We start from the raw sequence: 21,043 nt of genomic DNA, 5'->3' as shown, positions 1-21,043 counted from the left end.
GATTGATCTAAAAAATAGATTCATTTAGGAATGATAACCACCGTGTTGATCTAAGAAATCCAAATGTTCAGCTCCGGCTTTATTTGGCACTATTTTATTGGCAAAAACTTATGTTTAAAATGTATCTATCTTAACATAAACTTCTTAGCAATTGCTGATGAGAGACAAGTGTGATGTGGCACAAAAGTAGCAGAGCTTTACTTATGCAACAGTCCACGGTTTACAGTTCTTCAGCTCATGATCACGTGAAGGAAAAGCAGCGCTGCTTCATCATAATTATTACATTTTTGCCTTCTCTTATAATGCTGCTCTATGCAGTCTAATAAAACACACAACATATTAAAGTGCCTTTGGTGTTTCCCTATTTTATATAAATCGACGGTGTGTAACAACATCAGCATGAACACACAGCACACGCTCCATCTCACTCCTTAAAATTGCTTATTTCTTTAGATTTGAACATTCTTTAAAACAATAGGGGTTATATAAGTATAAAAGTCAGCAAACACTATTCTAGTGATTTTTGGCTATTATTTGATATAAATATTACAATTTCTAACATAACTCATTTCTGATAACATGCATTTTATTTTTGCCGTGATGAAAGCACATAATATTTGGCTAGATATTTTTCAAGATGCTAGTATTCAGCTTAAAGTGTCATTTAAAGGTTTAACTAGGTTAATTAGGTGAGTTAGTTTAATTAGGGAAGTCATTGTATAATGATAGTTTGTTCTGTAGACAATCAGGAAAAATATATAGCTTAAAGGGGCTAATAATTTTGTCTTAAAAATGGCTTTTAAAAGATTTAAAACTGCTTTTATTTTAGCCGAAATAAAACAAATAAGACTTTCTCCAGAAGAAAAAAATATAGGGAATACTTTGAAAAATTCCTTCATTTGGGAAATATTGGGAAAACAAATCACTGGAGGGCCAATCATTTCAACTGTCATTCTAACTGCATTATAATAGACTTGATGGTGCAGTTAACTCAAGACATGTTCTGGTTTATATTTTGCTCACACATTTTGCTCATTACAGCAGGTCTGCTACTTACAGCAGTTGAGCTCGTCTGAACCGTCGCCGCAGTCGTTGTCTCCGTCACAGCGCCAGCGCAGCGGGATACACTGGTGGTTATCACAGCGAAAATCCCCTGACGGCTCACACGTCAACTCCTCTGAAAGCACAAAACACAACATTAATGTCACAGTTCACCCAAAAATTACCTAATCATTTACCTTTACACAAAATAAGTCATTTAGAAAAAAAATATTTGTTGATGGCACCAATTGACTTTAATAGTAGGAAAAAAAATACTATGGAAATCAATGGCTACCATCAACAAGCATGCTTTAAAAAAACTTATTCAACCCTTGTGTGTTGTTCAAAGTGTCTACTCTTTCGTTATGTTCGTGGCTGTTTTTGCCGAATTATAACCACATTTTTTGATTGCAAAGTGATAATGCATTCTTGATTGTTGCTGCTTTACCCTGTTGGGAAGCAAAATTGGTCATTTTTACTGTTGACAGGTTACTCACTAAAGCTAAGCAGGACTGAGGCTGGTCAGTACCTGGATGGGAGACCAAATGGAAAAACTAGGTTGCTGTTGGAAGTGGTGTTAGTGAGGCCAGCAGGAGGCGCTCAACCTGTGGTCTGACTGAGTCCTGATACCTCAGTATACCGAAGGGGACACTATACCAGGCCCGGATTGGCTAATCGGGAGGACTGGGAGAATTCCCGGTGGGCCGGTGTCCCTAGCTCCAGAATCTGTAGCTCTTAGCAGTTACACTTTTTAAATTAATTTATTTACTTGACCACAGTCTTCTTATTCATTATTTTACCGCAGTTCTGCTCTTTTTATCTATTTTCTCGTAGCCCCGGATGAGTAGGACTCGGATGAGTCACTGTTGAATGTACAATTGTTATGGTCCAGTGGTTAGCACATTAGTTTACGACACCACTGACCTGGGTTTGATCCTCGTCTGAGCAATTTTATTTTATTTTTTTCATTTTTATTGTTAAGAAATATAATACTGTTAGGGTTGTTGAACATTTGAAGTTCTAAAACAGCTGTTTTCTCAAAAAAAAAAAGGCGTGATAGTGTAATTAGAAACTGTATTGGAAATGACCTTATTTTAATATAGTCAGTCGTGAACTGAGGTGGGCCGGTCTGAGGCTTGAAACTCCAGGGCTGAAAAGGAGTCCAACTCCGGCCCTGCACTATACTGTCAGTGAGTGCCGTCTTTCTGATGAGGCGTTAAACCAAGGACTCTCTGTGGTCATGGCACCTCTTGTAAAGAGTAGTAGGGGGTAACCCCAGTGTCCTAGTCCAATTCCCTCTATCAGCCCTTACCCATTATAGCCTCCCAATCATTCTCATCCACTGAATTGGCTCTATCACTGTCTCTCCACTCCACCTATAGCTGGTCTGTGGTGAGCGCACTGGCGCCGTTGTCCAGTGGCTGCTGTCGTATCATCCAAGTGGATGCTGCACATGGGTGGTGATGTGGAAAGACCCCCTTCATGACTGTGGAGCACTTTGGATGTATAGCCATACATGATAAATGTGCTATAAAAATACACATATTACATTACACCCTTTTACTGCATATGGAGTTCTATAAAGTAAAACAGCACATTTTTTATATATTTATACCTCTCAAACGGAAAAAACACCACCAGCTATAAGGAATGCATAATAAATAATATGCTGTCAAGGCTTTGCAATCAAAAAAATGTCATTATAATGGAAGTCAATGGGGCAAAAACAGCCACCAACATAAAGAAAGGGTCTTTGATAGTTCACACGGTGTGACTGTTACTCACGTGCACGAGCACCGATTTGCCTGTGATTTCAGGCATTTGTCTGTGATTTCTCAAAACCTGTCGGCAGGTCAAAATCGGGGCTAAAATTATGCAGTCTGAATTCGTTATTAGTTGGCTAACGATGGTTTTCGGAAATGCACCCTAGAGTGGATGAACACATCCCCAACAGCACACAAGGGTTAAACCAAAATAGTTTTGAACAAGAGAACGGTGATTAAATGATTAAAGAGATTTCATTTCTAGAGTGAAATAGTTTACATTAAATAGCTGAAGTGGAAAAACAGACACAACTAAGATGTGTCTGATATAAGACTAAAGACATTCATGTAAAAGAAGATAAATGGAGAAAATTAGAGCATGTATACGGGGTAATGGGGCAGAAAAGTATGCACATTATGGCACACAGAAGTAAAGAAGGAAGAGGAGGTAAATCCACCTGACCCCTCGGCACATTCTTACAGTCCGATTACAGCGATCTCTCCTCTTTCTCCTCTCTGTGCAGGATGGCACAAATGGAGCGAGGAGGAGCTGATAAGAGAACCAGAGAACCACGTCTGTCTGTCTCTGTGTGTGAGAGCGTGCGTGTGTGTGTGTTTACATGTACATCAGTCAAATCCCTGACAACACAGACGGCTGTGAAACTAAATCTGTAAATTTGGCATAAAAAAATATTGGTAACACTTTTAAAAGCCAAACAAAATTAAGGTCAATAAGAGTGTTTTGTATACATGAAAGGCTAGTATCAATTCAAAGCTAATCTGTAAAGCTATTTTTCATTTTTTCACAATAAACTGTTTAAATGTCATTTCCACCACTGTCATTTCCATCACCAGGGGCCTCATGTATTAACGCTGCGTACGCACAAAAACTTTGCGTACGCCAGGTTTCACGCTCAAAATCGCTCACGTTTGGATTTACTAACGATGAACTGAAAGTGGGAATGTGCGCAGCTCCACGGCAGCTTTATGGCTGGCGTACGCACATTTTTTGTGCGTGTCTGTTTTGTTTCCATTGGCGACTCCTAGAGGCAGTTGTGTTAAATTCCTCTCTACAAAGTGTCTGAGCCTTGCAATGGCAGCTGTATGAGACGGGTTCATCTAGCAGGTATATAAGGTTTCCATACCATACATTTGACCAGCTAAACATTAAAGCACAATTTGCAGCGGTCGCCTGTTTTCCCAATGTTATCTGAGCTATCTACTGCACACACATTGCTATAAAGACACTATCTAAAGATGAATTTGCATGCGTGAATCAAAAACATTTCCATTCAATAAATGTGCAAATAAAATATGATGCACAGACTTATTAATGATTCCTACTTGTCTTTCTCGTGATAAATAGTAGGCAAAATCTGATATGTAGCGGGGGAAAAAAGAAGAAAGAGTTCATCAGACACTGGATTAGAACCGAGTTCATGCTCGAACGTGTCAAAACATGTTGACATGCGTTTTACGAGCTGCGCCACTGAGACTGATATGGGTACTGCAACAGTTTACACCTATAAACCACACTATTTCTTTTTTAATTCACTTAGTGTGATGTTCAAACCCAACTGTGTTAACCGCATCAGCTAAACTCTCCCACTCTATTTTTTTCTTTTGTTGTTAATTCCGGAAAACAAACTTGCAAATAACACCGCTTTTCTCCGGTCTACCTCCGAAAGCAGCACCTCCAATTCTCATTCTGTTAAAAGTTTCTATTTTTGTTTGCTTTTGCCATTGCTTTTTCGTTGGGTTTTGCCAAAGTAGAGTCATTAGCATATTCATACGGGGGAGGAGGCAGGGAGGGGTTTTGTGCTCGTGCATGTTGCGCTCAGTTTAACGTTCATTCGGATGTACAAAAGAATATGCGTGAGATTCGGCGTACGCAGTGTTTCATACATCTGAATTTTTTGCGTACGCAATGTTTTAGTATGATTTCCACGCAAGTCTTCGTACATGAGGCCCCAGGGCTTTACATTAACACCCGCCAACCCGCCAAATGCGGGTAGATTTCGGCGGTGGTGGGTGAGACAGACACTCCCACTAGCCACTTAGGCTGGTTGAAAATAATTTTCCCAGATAATAATTCTTAAAAGCAGGGTTCGACAATAAGGATGGTCCAATATGCATGCACAGGTAATCGAGAAGCAACACGACGGACAAAAATAATTGCATTCGCAACTTCGCACGAGCAAAGCAGGTGAATACCGAATGAAAGGATAATCACTCGCGCAAACAGCTGAGGTGATGCGCGACTGTTTATAACGCGTGCTCCCGTTTCCTTTTGTGAAGCAACTTTTTCTAGAAACACAACTGATGTGATCGATTCTCTTTCAAATAGACTGAACAAAAAGGGAGGAACACGCACATACTGTCTTGCTGCTTTCAAAAGTTCCAGAGTTAACTTATTGTAAGCAGCGCCAGTTGCTTTCGGTTTAACCATTCTTTGAAAAAATCTTTTATGGGTCAATCATTAACCATGCGTGTGTGATCATCCTTTCATTATTACACAGTATGTTTTTTACCTGCTTTCTTTTGCATTAATATTGTTTAATTATAATTTTTTACAATAACATTGCTTTAATGGGAGAATAACTCTCTATTTATGTGAAGTTAACTGGTGATCTGGGACCTTTAGCCAGGACATACGACTGTGCATATGTTTTGTTAATAAAAAGTATAGTATTCAGCTATATTTTGCATGTTTTCATACATTTAAAATTTGTGACTAAGAAATAATTAACTGTTTATTTATGGTGTGGTCAGAGATAAATTGGGTAAATCCTTCCATTTTGGGCTCTGAAAATTATGAAAACTAATTGTAATATATGAAAGCCTGACCCATTTGCTCAGGATTATTGAGCAAGCTCATACACGACACACAAAAAGTGAAATGAGTGAGGAGGCATGAAGAGATAACGCAAACTCTAAATCAAATAATTTTAGCTTGTCAAAGTCATATTTATGTATATAAAATATATTTTCCCAACAATAAAATTGTGGCTAGTGAAAATGGCGAGTGGCTAGTAATGTTAGAAATCTACTAGCCACAGTGGCTGGTGATCAAAAAAGTTATTGTTAAGCCCTGTCCATCACCACACACATTTAAAAAATATTTAAAACGTTCTCATCACACATTCAAAGTGTATTCACAATGTATAAGTTCAAGTTTAATAAGTTTAATATACAAACTCAATTTATCTATTTTCTAATAAGCTCTTAACCAAATTAATATACAATCTTAGAGTGTGACAGGTGTACAATTCAGCATACAATTAATTTAATTCATTGACAAATGTATAATTATTATATATAATGTGGAAAAATTGGTTAAACTAGATACAAACATGATCTTAGACAATGTTTGACTGCCATAATTTATTTCATTTTGAAATTAGCTGTATATTGAGATGTGGTGGAATTGACATTTATTCAATTCAAGATGGAAAAAAAATGTTTCTTCTTCAAAATCTTAAAACTAGACAAAAACTTCACAAGGCTAAAAGTGCCCATAGTTGAAGAATGACCCATATATGTTTTATTCATGAATATCTTCATTTTCATATGCACTGGTTGTTGGGAATAAGGGCAATGTGTGAAGTCTCACGACCAGTGTTGCAAAAGTAACTCAAGAGGAATGTAACGCATTACTTTCCATCAAAAGTAACTCCAGTAAAAAAGTAACTATTACTTTTACTTTTTTACTCTAACTTTTTTTTTTTAAGTAAACCTCCCCAACATTGCTCACCGCAGTTCTGTTCATCACTGTTGTCTCTGCAGTCGTTGTGTCCATTACACACGGCCCAGAGAGGAACACAGCGGTAGTTCGTCCTGCAGTCAAACTCTGTGTGATTGTCACATCTGTACGCCGGACCCACTGCAAACAACAGAGAAAAATACTGCATTACACTTAAAGTCACCCTGAAATCAACATACAGTACAACTTCATACTGCAAACCTATGTCTTCTTTCACTAACTGAGAGTGATTAGCAACACAGACTCATTGTGTCACGCTCAAAATAAATGTTCGGGTGGATCCAATAGCGAGTGAACAAAGTAATTTATTAAACACAGTCAAACTCAAAAAAGGCAGGATGTAACAAAAGAGTGAGGTGCTAAGGCTAGGGGAACAGGACAGGAATCGAACAGGAAATCAGGCTCTAGCAGAAGCTCCTCACGGTCCTGAGCACAGACAGAGAGACACACATGAGCACACGTAACGAACTGACAATGAACATTAAACACGTAGCACTTAAATAGTCACGATGATGTAATTCAGCTGGCGAAAAATCAATCCAGCGGAGTGACGTAAGGCCACGTGACCAAAACAACACACGTGGGCCACAAAAGCAAAACAAACCCACATGATCACACAGACATTCCGGAAGAGCGCACAAACCTGCAACCGTGACATTACCCCTCTCTCAAGAGCACCTCCTGGTGCTCCCAGAAGCGCTTACCTGGCGATTGTAATCATCGATAAGAGAGTGATCCAATATGTCCTTTGCAGGGACCCAACTCCTCTCCTCCGCACCATAACCTTCCCAGTCCACCAAGTACTGAAATCCTCGCCCCCTCCGTCTTGAGTCCAGAATGCGCTTAACCGAATAAACGGTCTCCCCATCTACGAGACGCGGCGGGGGGGGAACCGGAGTGGGCGGATTAATCGCCGTATGAAAAACGGGCTTTAATTTGGAAACATGGAACACGGGATGAATTCTCCTGTACGCTGGAGGAAGTTTGAGGCGGACTGCCACCGGACTAATGATCTTGATGACAGTGAATGGGCCAATAAATTTGGGTGCAAGTTTATTACATACGGAACGCAAGGGAATATTCTTAGTTGAAAGCCACACTTTTTGACCGACGACGTAAACGGGAGGCTTCGACCGGTGGCGATCGGCTTTAGCCTTAGTGCGCGCACCCACTTGGAGGAGGGTCTGCCTGGCCCTGTTCCAAGTGCGTCGGCACCTCTGGACAAAGGCGTGGGCGGAGGGGACCGCGACTTCGGATTCCAGACTGGGAAAAGCTGGTGGCTGGTAACCTAAACTACACTGAAACGGAGAAAGGCCCGTAGCCGACACTGGTAATGAATTGTGTGCGTACTCCACCCATGGGAGCTGCTGACTCCAAGAGGAGGGATTCTGGGAAACCAAACAACGTAACATTCGCTCGAGATCTTGGTTTGCCCTCTCAGTTTGTCCGTTACTCTGAGGATGAAACCCAGAAGAAAGACTTACAGTCGCTCCCAATAAATGACAAAATTCTCTCCAAAATTTAGAGACAAACTGGGGCCCCCTGTCAGAAACCACGTCCGTCGGGAGGCCATGAATGCGAAAGACGTGATTAATGACAGCATCCGCTGTCTCTCTGGCTGAGGGTAATTTGGGCAGAGGAATAAAATGAGCTGCCTTCGAGAACCGGTCCACAACGGTCAAAACAACCGTATTGCCACCAGACGGCGGGAGCCCGGTGACGAAATCTAGCGAAATGTGCGACCAGGGTCTCGAAGGCACTGACAGCGGCTGAAGGAGTCCAGCGGGAGGGCGATTAGAAGTCTTAGAAACAGCACAAACAGAACAGGCCAAAACAAACTCGCGTATGTCCCGTGCCATAGCTGGCCACCAGAATCGCTGTTTAACCAAAAATAATGTACGACTCACCCCCGGATGACAAGCCACTTTGGAGGAATGTCCCCACCGAATGACGTCAGACCGAATCTCCTCCGGCACAAACAAACAACTGGGTGGGCATCCGGCCGGGGGCGTTACCCCATCCAGGGCTGTGCGGACCCTGCTCTCGATCTCCCATGTCACAGCAGAAATACAAATCCTCTGGGGAACGATGGGCTCAAGAGACGTATTGCGCTCGGAAAAATCAAAAAGACGGGATAACGCGTCGGGTTTGATGTTTTTGGAACCCGGCCGATAAGAGATGGTAAAATCGAAACGACCGAAAAATAATGCCCACCGAGCCTGCCTGGAGCTGAGTCGTTTGGCGGACCTGATGTATTCAAGGTTCTTATGATCGGTCCAAACGATAAAGGGAACCCCCGAACCCTCCAACCAATGACGCCACTCCTCCAAAGCGAGTTTGACAGCCAACAACTCCCTATTACCAATGTCGTAATTACGTTCTGCGGGAGATAATCGGTGAGAGAAAAACGCGCACGGATGAATTCTGTCATCCGAGGCGGCGCGCTGGGACAGGATAGCGCCCACCCCCACCTCTGACGCGTCAACCTCCACCACAAACTGCCGGGAGGGATCAGGTGTCACTAAAATAGGAGCTGAAACAAAGCGGCTCTTCAGATTGGAGAATGCAGCCTGTGCTGCGATCGACCACCTGAAGGGAGTTTTGGAGGAGGTTAAGGACGTCAGAGGGGCGGCGAGCTGGCTGAAATTGCGAATAAAACGCCGGTAAAAATTAGCGAAGCCCAGAAATCTCTGCAGGGCCTTACGAGACTCGGGGATTGGCCAATTCACCACAGCCTGAACTTTCTCTGGATCCATGCGCACCCCCTCGACTGACACAATGTGTCCTAGAAAGGGAACAGACTGTGCATGGAACACGCATTTCTCCGCCTTGACAAAAAGCCCATTCTCTAGCAGCCGCTGAAGCACTCGCCTGACGTGCTGCACATGTTCCTGGAGAGAACGAGAAAAAATCAGAATGTCATCCAGGTAGACATAAATAAACTGATCTATCATATCTCGCAACACGTCATTTACGAGTGCTTGGAAAACCGCAGGAGCATTAGAAAGCCCAAAAGGAAGAACACAATATTCAAAATGCCCCCTGGGGGTCAAAAACGCGGTTTTCCACTCATGACCCTGCTTCATGCGAACCAAATGATATGCGTTGCGGAGATCTAATTTCGTGAAAAACGAAGCCCCCTGCAGACGCTCGAACGCTGAAGACATCAGCGGCAAAGGATATGTATTCTTCACCGTGATGCTGTTCAGCCCTCGATAGTCAATGCAGGGTCTAAGGGACCCATCCTTCTTTTTCACGAAAAAGAACCCCGCCCCCGCCGGTGAAGAAGAGGGCCGTATGATCTTGGCCGCTAGAGAATCAGAAATATATTTCTCCATGGCCTCCCTCTCAGGAATAGAAAGAGAGTATAACTTGCCTTTAGGCGGAGACGTACCTGGCAATAAATCTATTGCACAGTCATAGGGACGGTGAGGAGGCAGTGAAGCAGCTCGAGACTTACTGAACACTCTCTTCAGGTCGAGGTACTCACTGGGCACGTTTGACAGGTCCATGCGCTCCTCCTGAAACACAGAACAAGAAACAGCAGAACGAGCAGACGAAAGACAAGACTGATGACAGTTCTCACTCCACGAAAGTATGGCATTAAGACCCCAGTTAATGTGAGGCTTATGAAGAATTAACCAAGGATGACCTAAAACCACTGGTGTGTTAGAACAGTCTGTTAAAAAAAATGAAATGTGTTCAACATGATTTCCAGACGTGATCAGCTTTATGGGTTTGGTGGAGTGAGTGATAGTGGGAAGGGAAAGTCCGCTGAGTGCGCGTACTGCAATGGGTTGTGACAGTGCAATAACCGGAAGTTTAAAACTGAAAGCGAAACCAGAGTCAATGAAGTTTCCCTCCGCCCCGGAATCGACGAGCGCCTGTGTGTCTTGAGTTCCGGAACCCCATGATAAGGAGACGGGCAGTATAGTGGCAGACGTAGAGGATTTGTCCAAATTAATTTCACCCATCAGTAACCTCTTACCTACTGATGGGTGTTGACTTTTACGGGACAGGAAGCCACCCGATGCCCCGCCCCACCGCAGTAGAGACAGAGTCCCTCCGTTCTTCGCCGGCGCTTCTCCTCTACGGACAAGCGGGATCTGCCCAACTGCATGGGTTCCGGGTCAACGCTCCCAACTTCCGGTGCCATCGGCGAGACCGGCGAGTCAGGGACAGGATCCGGAAACCTGTTTTGCCGCATGCGACTCTCACGGCGAAGCAGTCTGGAGTCCACCCGGATGGCCAAATCCACTAGCTCGTCGAGGGTCTTGGGAAGATCTAGGGAGTAGATCTCGTCCTGAAGACGATCCGAAAGGCCATGAAGGAACATGTCCCATTGAGCCTCCGCGTTCCAGCCGGATTCAGCAGCCAACGTGCGGAACTCAATGGAATAGTCCGCCACGCTCCGATTCCCCTGGCGGAGCTCAGCGAGGACTCGAGCGGCCTCTCTCCCAGAGGCGGCCCGATCAAAGACCTTTTTTAGTTCCTTTGAGAACAGGTCGAACGAAGAACAACAGGGTAATTTCTTCTCCCATGCTGTGGTTCCCCATTGAGCCGCCCTTCCTGAAAGGAGAGTGATGACGAACGCCACCTTGGCCTGCTCTGAGGAAAACAAAGATGGCTGCAGGGAGAAGTACAGGGAGCATTTGGCTAAGAAGGACCGGCATAAGTGAGGCTCCCCAGCATAGCAGGTCGGCGGAGGAAGGCGAGGCTCAACTGAGCGACCAACGCCCAAGTTAGCACTGGCAGTCACCGGCGCAGGTATCACCTCCGGAGCTGGTGCAGGCTCCCCTTGTGTTGTTCCGGAAATCAGCTGTTGGACCTGCGTAGTGAGTAACGACACCTGACCAACCAAGGCCTGGATAGCCTGTGCAGTCGTGGCTAAAGCCTCGTCCTGGCGATCGATCCTGGCGTTGCTAGCAGTAAGGAACTCCGATATCTGAGAAGTACTCGCTGGATCCATGGTAAAGGTCAGTTCGTTTTGTCACGCTCAAAATAAATGTTCGGGTGGATCCAATAGCGAGTGAACAAAGTAATTTATTAAACACAGTCAAACTCAAAAAAGGCAGGATGTAACAAAAGAGTGAGGTGCTAAGGCTAGGGGAACAGGACAGGAATCGAACAGGAAATCAGGCTCTAGCAGAAGCTCCTCACGGTCCTGAGCACAGACAGAGAGACACACATGAGCACACGTAACGAACTGACAATGAACATTAAACACGTAGCACTTAAATAGTCACGATGATGTAATTCAGCTGGCGAAAAATCAATCCAGCGGAGTGACGTAAGGCCACGTGACCAAAACAACACACGTGGGCCACAAAAGCAAAACAAACCCACATGATCACACAGACATTCCGGAAGAGCGCACAAACCTGCAACCGTGACACATTGGGAATATGTGCCCAGGGCTACTTTATTGGGAAACTGCCAATATGTGTCTTGGTATACATTTGCATGCCGTTTCTGGGTAAAATGATGCCAATAACTTTTGTTTACAATCTCAAACATTTACAGGGACATATTATTGATACAGGATAAATACTCCAAAAACAAAATTAAATGTCTGTAATTTAATTCGCAAGGCAATGAATGAATCAGCTGGGTTTGTGCGAGAGTCTTGCTGTTGATATTAATTTAACTTTAATATCAAATAATATTGTGGTATTCAAGATTTGTGAAGTCCTACAGCTCTGGATAACTTAGAACAGCAACCATAAAGCAGGTCGCACATCAGAATGCCATGCACTTAAGAATTCTAAACATTAGGTTTCTGGCGTTGCAAGTCGGCGGCTGTCCGTGGCGCCCAGCCACGACTCAGGACACTGTTCATATTTCTGCTGCGCAACAGAGCGCCATCTGATTAGTTTCATTTTAAATATCATGCGAATGTGCATATCTGGTGTGCGATAATTTCAACTGTCATGTGCGTGCTGTGTCGCGGAGCTGAACGGCGCATCCGGTGTGTGACGCCCTTAAGTCTCTCCTCCATCTTCAAAAGTCTCACTTGTTGTCTTGACAACATAAACACTGCTTGCATCTCAATGGAAACCCTGCCTCTACTTTTATATGATTGGAGAATAAAACAGATGCGACTGATGTACTGCGCTTTATCTGCTCACAGTTGACTTTTATTTAACTGAGTGCGCACGGCGTGCAAGGGCAAAATCGCGAGGCACACAGGCCGCATAAGCAGCGCGCAAAACGCTCACAGTCATTAGTAAACCATTCAAAATGGTTTAATGCTTTATGCTTTAAGAGAAATGCTTCTCTTAAAGCATAAAGCATGTTCGGTGTGATCTGCCCCTAAGGATGGCTTTTCTAGCACGGTCAGTTTGCTCGGTAGCTCACCTTGTACGAAGTTATACTTGGGACATTGAATGGACTGGGTTTGAGTCCAAAAACCAGATAAAAATTTTTTAAAAACAATGTGAAATCATGGTAAAAGCACATGGCTTCAATGTGCATTTCTCTTTAGGTTTGTTTATGAATACACCATTGGATGGCTTTAGGGAAGGGTGCGGATGAGTCGATTGCAAGGTGATAAAAAATGCAGAACATGGTAACATGGAGTACAGGTTAGATTTATATTCTCAAAAATGTGGCCTCTAGTAGATTTCTGAACACAAGCTGCAATTAAACATTGTTGGAGCAACATATTGCATGGTTCACAAAAACATACAGTCAGAATCATTAGCCCTCTTGAATTATTCGCCCCCTGTATATTTTTTCCACAATTTCTGTTTAATGGAAAGAAGATCTTTTTCAACACATTTCTAAACATAATAGTTTTAATAACTCATTTCTTATAACTTTAATAATTCAGCTCAAAGTGACCTCTAAAAGCTAAACTAGGTTAATTAGGCAAGTTAAGATAATTAGACAAATCATTGTATAATGATGGTTTGTTCTGTAGATAATTCACAAAAATCCACAAAAACAACAATCCACAAAAAATTGCTTAAGGGGGTTAATAATATTGACCTAAAAATGTTTTTAAAAAATTAAAAACTGTTTTTATTCTAGCTGAAATAAAACAAATAAGACTTTATCCAGAAGAAAACATATTATCAAACATACTGTAAAAATTTCCTTGTTGTGTTAAACATCATTTGGTTCTGAAAAACAGTATCGATTGTTATTGAGTAATTGTTACGGAGATTATAGAAGTTGTAGGTCATGTAGTAGTAGATGTCATTGGTATAGTAGTAGCAGAAGTATTAATGGTGTGGTGGTTACAGTAGTAGTAGTAGTAGTCGTTGTTGGTGTAGTAATATCAGTAGTAGATGTTGTTGATGTAGATGTAGTAGAAGTGATTGTAGTAGTAATAGTAGTGGTAATAGTAGTAGTAGTAGTAGTAGTAGTAGTAGTAGTTGCAGTAGACATTGTTGTATTAATTGTAGCAAACGCTATAGTAGTATCAGTAGTAGTAGTCGTTGTAGTAGTATCAGTATTAGTAGACATTGTAGTAGTAGTAGTCGTGGTTGTGGCTGTAGTAGAAGCATTAGTAGTTGTAATATAAGTAACTTTCTGTAGTAGTAGTTGGTGTAGCACTTGTGATTTATTATTATTGTTGTCAGTTATTACTGTTGTCCTTTCTCTCTTTTTACTCTCATATTTACTATCATACATTAATAAGCCTTGTTGTTACTCCCTACCTCTGACTGGTTTCTTTCTATATGTTTTATCTATATCTGTGACACTTGCTTCATTTATTGACTGTTATTGTTCCTAATGTATGTACTCTGACCTGTCCACCAAGTTACCTTTACATGCATACACACACTCACGCACATACCAGTACATGACTATATTGTTGATGTTTTTGTTGTTTTTGTTTTGTTGCTTTGTATTAGTTATCTGTTGATGTTTTCTTGTATTTGTATGATTTTTGCATATTCTAAAAAAATAAAAATAAAAATAAATAAATATATAAAATCGTACATTTTTGGCAACTGAACTCATATGAATTCAAACAAATTAGCCACTAAACTGACAAAATGTAAAAGACTTATGTTTCCTCATGATACCAGGCTGGAAATGCAGAGTTTTTTTGTCTTCTATTCAGCATGTGGTATGAACTTTCATTAAAGCAACACTCTTCCAGCAGTTCAAAAAAAAAATAAATAAATAAATAAAATTTGGTTCTAAAAAAAGTCTACATCAAAAGTCTAAAAAAAATGACTTCAACTGTATTCCCAATGAGCCTGAGTTAGTGATTAGTGAGGAGTGGTGAACTCACTGCACTCTTCGATGGGTTCGTCAGAGTTGTCTCCACAGTCGTCATCCACGTCACACTTCCAGGTATTGGGGATGCAGCGTCCGTTCCTGCACTTGAACTGTCCCGGTCTGCAGGTGCGGCTGGAGCAGTGAGCGGGATCTTCATCGGAGCCGTCGCCGCAGTCGTTCTCTCCATCACACTGCCAGGCCTCAGAGATGCAGCGCTTGTTGGCACATTGCCACTGATGAGACTCACACTGATGAGTGGCTGACAGGACAAGAAAAACTCATAAACACTACATCACTGCTGAGAAATAGACAGCTCAGTGTTGTCATCCTTAACTACAATTAAAACAAAAAATAAGCTGAAATTAGCAGCTTGTAAGGAAAAAATTTTGTTAAAAAATGAAATATAGCCAGCTGCACAGTGGCGCAGTGGGTAGCACGATCACCTCAAAGAAAGAAGGTCTCTGGTTTGAGCCTCAGCTGGGTCAGATGGTGTTACTGTGAGGAGTTCACATGTTTTCTCCGTGTTTGTGTGGGTTTCCTCCGAATTTCCGCCACAGTAAAAAAACATGCGCTCTAGGTGAATTGGGTAAGCTAAATTGTCCGTAGTGTATGTGTGTGAATGAGAGTGTATGGATGTTTCTCAGTGATGGGTTGCAGCTGGAAGGGCATCCGCTGCGTAAAACATATGCTGGATAAGTTGGCGGTTCATTTCGCTGTGGCGACCACAGATTAATAAGGGGATTAAGCCGAAATGAAAATAAATGAATGAATTCATGAACGAATAAAATAAAGCCGATATTTTTCTGAAGAGGTGGAAAAGTATTACAAGATATTTAGATATGTACATTTAGTGGCTAATTAACCTATCACCAATGTAATTTGATGTAGAAATGTATCCCCTAAAAATTATTAATAATGGCAGTACTCTTTATTTATTAATTTTGTATTTTAATTTTTTTTTATTCCCTCATCTGTAAAGGGTTAATTTGTTGGGAAATGGGTCGTTCTGTTAAAAAATGATAAAATCATAAATAAAATAAAAAATAAAATAAAAAATAGAAATAAAAAAATAAAATAAATAAAACTTAAAAAGTAAAAAAATATTTTAAAAAGTATTTAAAATTTTTTAAGAATATTGATTTGGCAACTAAATGTAATATAATACTTACAAATGCAACCCAGGCTCATTCTAAAAACATACTGCTATATACATTTCTGGAGAGTGGCAAAAAGCTACGTTTTTTGCAGTTTTCACGAAATCCACCAGAGGTCGCTATGTATGTTTTTCAGATCTCAAACTTTTCTTGCAAGTGCCATTCACCAGAGACCATTGTCAACTGAATGACTAACCGACCGACTGATTGATTAGCCCACCCTCCTCCTTTCCTAAAACCATTCAATAGTGTTTTCAAAAGCACCGATTAACCAGCACCCACCTACTTCCCTAAACCCAACCAACAGTTTTCAAAAGCAATCCAGACAAAGAAAAGCTGCCTGATTTTTACCACGTTTTCCGATTTTACCACATTCTCACCCTGTTATTTACTTGTTTATTTTATTTTTTGGCTTTTATTTTTGTCTTATCTGCTTTCTGGAACCGTTCTTTCCCGGTCATCGTGGTCAGCTCCTCTCTGCGTGTTAAGTCTGCCGACGTACATGACAGGCTACTGGATAAACTGTTGACAGCTGAAAAGCCGTCCATACGAAGGTAAGCGGTCAGCTGGAAAGCGTGAAAAAGGAACGGCATCATACCACCCCGATCACCAGAAATGTATATAGGGCTACAATTTCAGAATGAGCTTATGTTGTACAAATGTAAATGAAATAAAGACAATTAAAAAGTATACAGTATTAAAATATTTTGAAAAAAAAACACTTACTGAAAACTAAAATAAAATGAAAATAAAAATGCTGTAAAATATGAACTGTTTAAAATAAAATGTAAATAAATATTAAATAAAAAAAATCTCAATAAATTTACAATGAATAACAATCTGTTCCTCCAGGTAAAATATTTGAAGAGTTCAAACTTAGCTGACGATTGATAATAAAGCGCGTTTGACATGCTGATCCGGGAGAGAGGGGAGTTTGAGCTCAGGTAAGACTCGAGAACTCCCCCTGTTATTTAGGGCTAATGACAAATTAGCGATTGCTATGTAGAGATATACTGCTGGATAAGAGCTCAACTATAGTGACAATTTGGATTGGTCAATTCATCTATAATTCAAGTCTTTGTACTGTGGGAGGAAACCAGAGAATACGGGGGAAACCTAAGCAAGCAAGGGGAAAACATGTGAACTCTGCATAGAAATGTCAACTAGTCTGGTGAGAATTTGAACTAGTGACATTCTTGATGTGAGGCAACAGTGCTAACCACTGGGCCGCCGTGCCACCCTGTTAAGGGAAAGGAGGAGAAATAAGGGTGGAAGGGGGGATTCTTCAAGGCAAAGATAACTGAAGGAACTGGTAAATCATAATAGGCTAATGAGGGACCAGCTGTGATCAATCATAAGCATGTGATCCTCTCGAAGTTAGATCAGAAATTAACTTATGTGTATTTTCACAGCAAAGCACACATATCACAAAATGTCACTTTAGGCCACAAACATAAAAAAACGCTAACACTTTAGAATAGCTATCAGTTATAACTAGTTAATAGTACATTAATAAACTGTTAGTTAATGGGTTATAAATGACTTGTTAAATAATAGTTAATAGTTTGTTAATTATTTATAACTATCCATTATAACCAGTTAATAGACCATTAATTAACTGTTAGTTAATGGGTTATAACCTTAACCCTAACTAATACTTAACAAGTCTTTAGTGAGTAATTTACTAACAGCTTGTTCATGATCTATTACTAATTTATTAGGTATAGTTATAAATCATTAAAATGCAGTTTACAAGCCATTTATAACCCATTAACTAACAGTTTGTTAATGATCTATTGACTAGTTATAATGTATATTTATTCTAAAGTGTTACCAAAAAAACTAAAATCCGTGGGAGCCTGTATAATGGTTCATTTAAAATGATTTTTTTTTTTTTTACAAAATCCACTAGCCTTTCATTACTATGGATGGGGATGCTTGTGTTTTGAGTGTAAATATGTTGGATTATACATATTAACGATTAATTAAGAAACGATTCACTGATTGTTCACTTTAAAGACGATAAATCACATCAATTTGTGGAAAATTATATATCATTATATTGTTCCGTACCACAGAGCACAGTGTCCTCATCGGAGCCGTCGGGACAGTCCTGATTGGAGTTGCAGAGGAAGTGTGGACTGGTGCAGTTTCCATCATTACACTGGAACTGACCGAGCCTGCAGTGCCGGACGGGACACGTGGAGGGTTCATCTGACCCGTCTCTACAGTCCCGCTGACCGTCACACTTCCACCAGATCGGGATACAACTGCATGGAGTGAGAAATAATGTTAGGATGCTCCATTACTCAAGGATTCAGACATACAGTTGAAGTCAGAGTTATTCGCCATCTTGTGAATATTTTTTCACGAATTATAATTTTTTTAACTCAAATATTTCCCAAATGATGTTTAACAGAGCAAGACAATTTTCACAGTATGTCTGATAATATTTTTTCTTCTGGAGAAAGTCTTATTTGTTTTATTTCGAAGCAATATATATTTTTTTCTGATTGTTTACAGAAAAAAACATCGTTATACAATGATTTTCCTAATAGATCCTTTTCACATGACGTCACGCGGTGTCCGTGCCTACACAGAACTCCCCATAGAGAACTCACACAGTCAGCTGTATATTTACTACAGATTCGGTCAGTCTGTGACTATGGCTGTTTTTTCTTGTCTCTGCATTCAAGGCGAGACGTCTGACATTTAAACAAATGTACAGATCATCCAGATTTCAGCTTGAACCATCTATTGCAACCATCTATTGCAATGTGCTGCTGTCTTTATTGCAGACAAAGTTTGTCAGTATTTGTAAAATCAAGATTTCAGATGTTTACATGGGTGCTGAACAGTTTTTTTTTAAGTAATTTTGTGTGTGGCGAAGCAGTGTTACAGTAGGTAGTGTTGTCGCCTCACAACAAGAAGGTCGCTGGTTCGAGCCTCGGCTCAGTTGGCGTTTCTGTGTGGAGTTTGCATTTTCTCCCTGCCTTCGCGTGGGTTTCCTCCGGGTGCTCCGGTTTCTCCCACAGTCCAAAGACATGCTGTACAGGTGAATTGGGTAGGCTAAATTGTCTGTAGTGTATGAGTGTGTGTGTGAATGTGTGTGTGGATGTTTTCCAGAGATGGATTGCGGCTGGAAGGGCATCTGCAGCGTAAAAACTTGCTGGATAAGTTGGCGGTTCATTCCGCTGTGGCGACCCCGGATTAATAAAGGGACTAAGCTGACAAGAAAATGAATGAATTTTGTGTGTGTGTATGTCCCGAAAAATGAGTAATAAATAAAACTGGGTGTTTTACTGTGGTTGTTTACAGTGGGCAGCTGATTCACATTCATATTGTTCCCATTCTACACTCTCAGAAATAAAGGAACAGGAGCTGTCACTGGGGCAGTACCTCTTCAAAAGGTACATATTTGTACTTGAAGAGTCCATAATGGCACCTCAAATGTACTTTTTAGGTACATTTGGGCACTAATATGCACCTTTGAGGTACCACTGTGGACTCTTTGGGAACAAATATGTATCTTTTCAAAAGCTACCGCCCCAGTGACAGCTCCTGTACCTTTATTTCTGAGAGTGTACTGCTCAGTTAACTCGGTATTCTCTGACATTATTTCTATATAGGTATTTTATTCATGAATATAAAACATTTATGTCTATTTAATATTCAAATTAAATTAAATAGAATAACAATGTTGTATGTGACTCTTACTAATCACAACACAATCATTATAAAAAATTACAATTGCAAAAATAACAAGACGACGACAGCATTTTAACTCTGTATTATTATTTTATGAATTGATATGTAACATTATTAATTAAAAGGTAGTACTAATATAAAATTAAATCCACTCAGTAGGTGGTGGCGGGACACCGTCTTGATTCATTTACATGGAGAGACTGAACAAAACATTAATGGATCAATAAATAAAAAGAGATGAAGCTCATTGCATTTATATACATTTATAGACATACTTAACGGGTAATATGAAAGGTTAAATAAAGAATTTTACTCATGCTGTAACATTCACATATAACATGTAACCCACCGGTCCTGCAGCACCCAACCCGCTCTGAGCTGGGATCGAACCGGCGATTCTTTGTATGGGAGTCGGTTGCTCTAACAAGGAGGCTAAAGACCATGGCATCTAGTGTCTGTTGCTAGAGCACATTTAGAGGTCAGAGGAGTGAGGTTTACCTACATAGCACTTCACTAGCTGGCCTCCGTTACAAACAGATAATCTAAATTTATATTCGTAGCAGCATCAAAATAACAATAAATCCATCATTGAGGAAATGATAAATGAAAAGGTTGCAAACATATATGTTCCTTGATCAACAATAGCTTATTCCTACTTTTAATAACCTAAAAAAATCATTTTCAAACTCAGAAAGCAGTTTAATATTGAAAGAGAAACATTTGGACACTTTACATGTATAAATTTTTTCTACAGAAGTCTCCTATTCACTCAAATGTAAACATGAACTAAAAATACCAATAGGGGAAAGTGAAGTGATGTCATTGTGAAAAGGGTCTATTACCCTGACTTGCCTAATTAACCTCATTAAGAACCCTATCATACACCCGGCGCAGTGTGGCGCAAGGCGCGGCGCAATAGTCTTTTGGTAGTTTCAGCTTGGCGCAAGAGTCGTTTTGAGGCGTTGTGCTGCGCTGTTTAAATAGCAAATGCATTAGTGCTCATTTGTGCGCCCATAGGTGTTCTGGTCTAAAAAGGAAGGCGTTCTGAGGCGGAGCGCTGGTGCGTTGCTATTTTAAGAAACTATAATAGATTTTTCATTAGACCAAAACTAACCCGGTCTAAACTCCGGCGCAGAGTTGCGCCTCGCTTACACACTGCTTAATACGCACAAGAGAGCAACAGGCAAATATCTTTACATATGAAAACATTTAAATATTAAGGATATATATAGGATATAATAAGAATAGATATAGAATATAAATATAAAGGATTAAAATATTACAAAACATATTATTTTCTAGCCGACATAAATATGAAAAATCACTGCTTTTATGTCTTCTTCATCTCGGGAGGCTTTTTCAGTTCATTCATAACAATT

The 21,043-nt window shown here is 40.7% G+C and overlaps 1 protein-coding gene across 8 annotated transcripts in view; it reads right to left on the bottom strand.

The window, feature by feature from the left end:
• Positions 1-21,043, bottom strand: part of lrp2a (low density lipoprotein receptor-related protein 2a) — a 273,263-nt gene that overhangs the window by 47,755 nt on the left and 204,465 nt on the right. For all 8 annotated transcript variants that reach the window (NM_001194987.2, XM_068223457.2, XM_068223459.2 and 5 more), the window contains 4 exon segments: positions 1,058-1,177; positions 6,559-6,687; positions 14,816-15,061; positions 18,030-18,226. In NM_001194987.2, coding sequence (NP_001181916.2) covers positions 1,058-1,177; positions 6,559-6,687; positions 14,816-15,061; positions 18,030-18,226 — 692 coding nt within the window.

This window comes from Danio rerio, chromosome 9 (genome assembly GCF_049306965.1).
Source record: "Danio rerio strain Tuebingen ecotype United States chromosome 9, GRCz12tu, whole genome shotgun sequence".
Classification (NCBI taxonomy): domain Eukaryota; kingdom Metazoa; phylum Chordata; class Actinopteri; order Cypriniformes; family Danionidae; genus Danio; species Danio rerio.
This window is presented reverse-complemented; position numbering and strand designations above follow the sequence as displayed.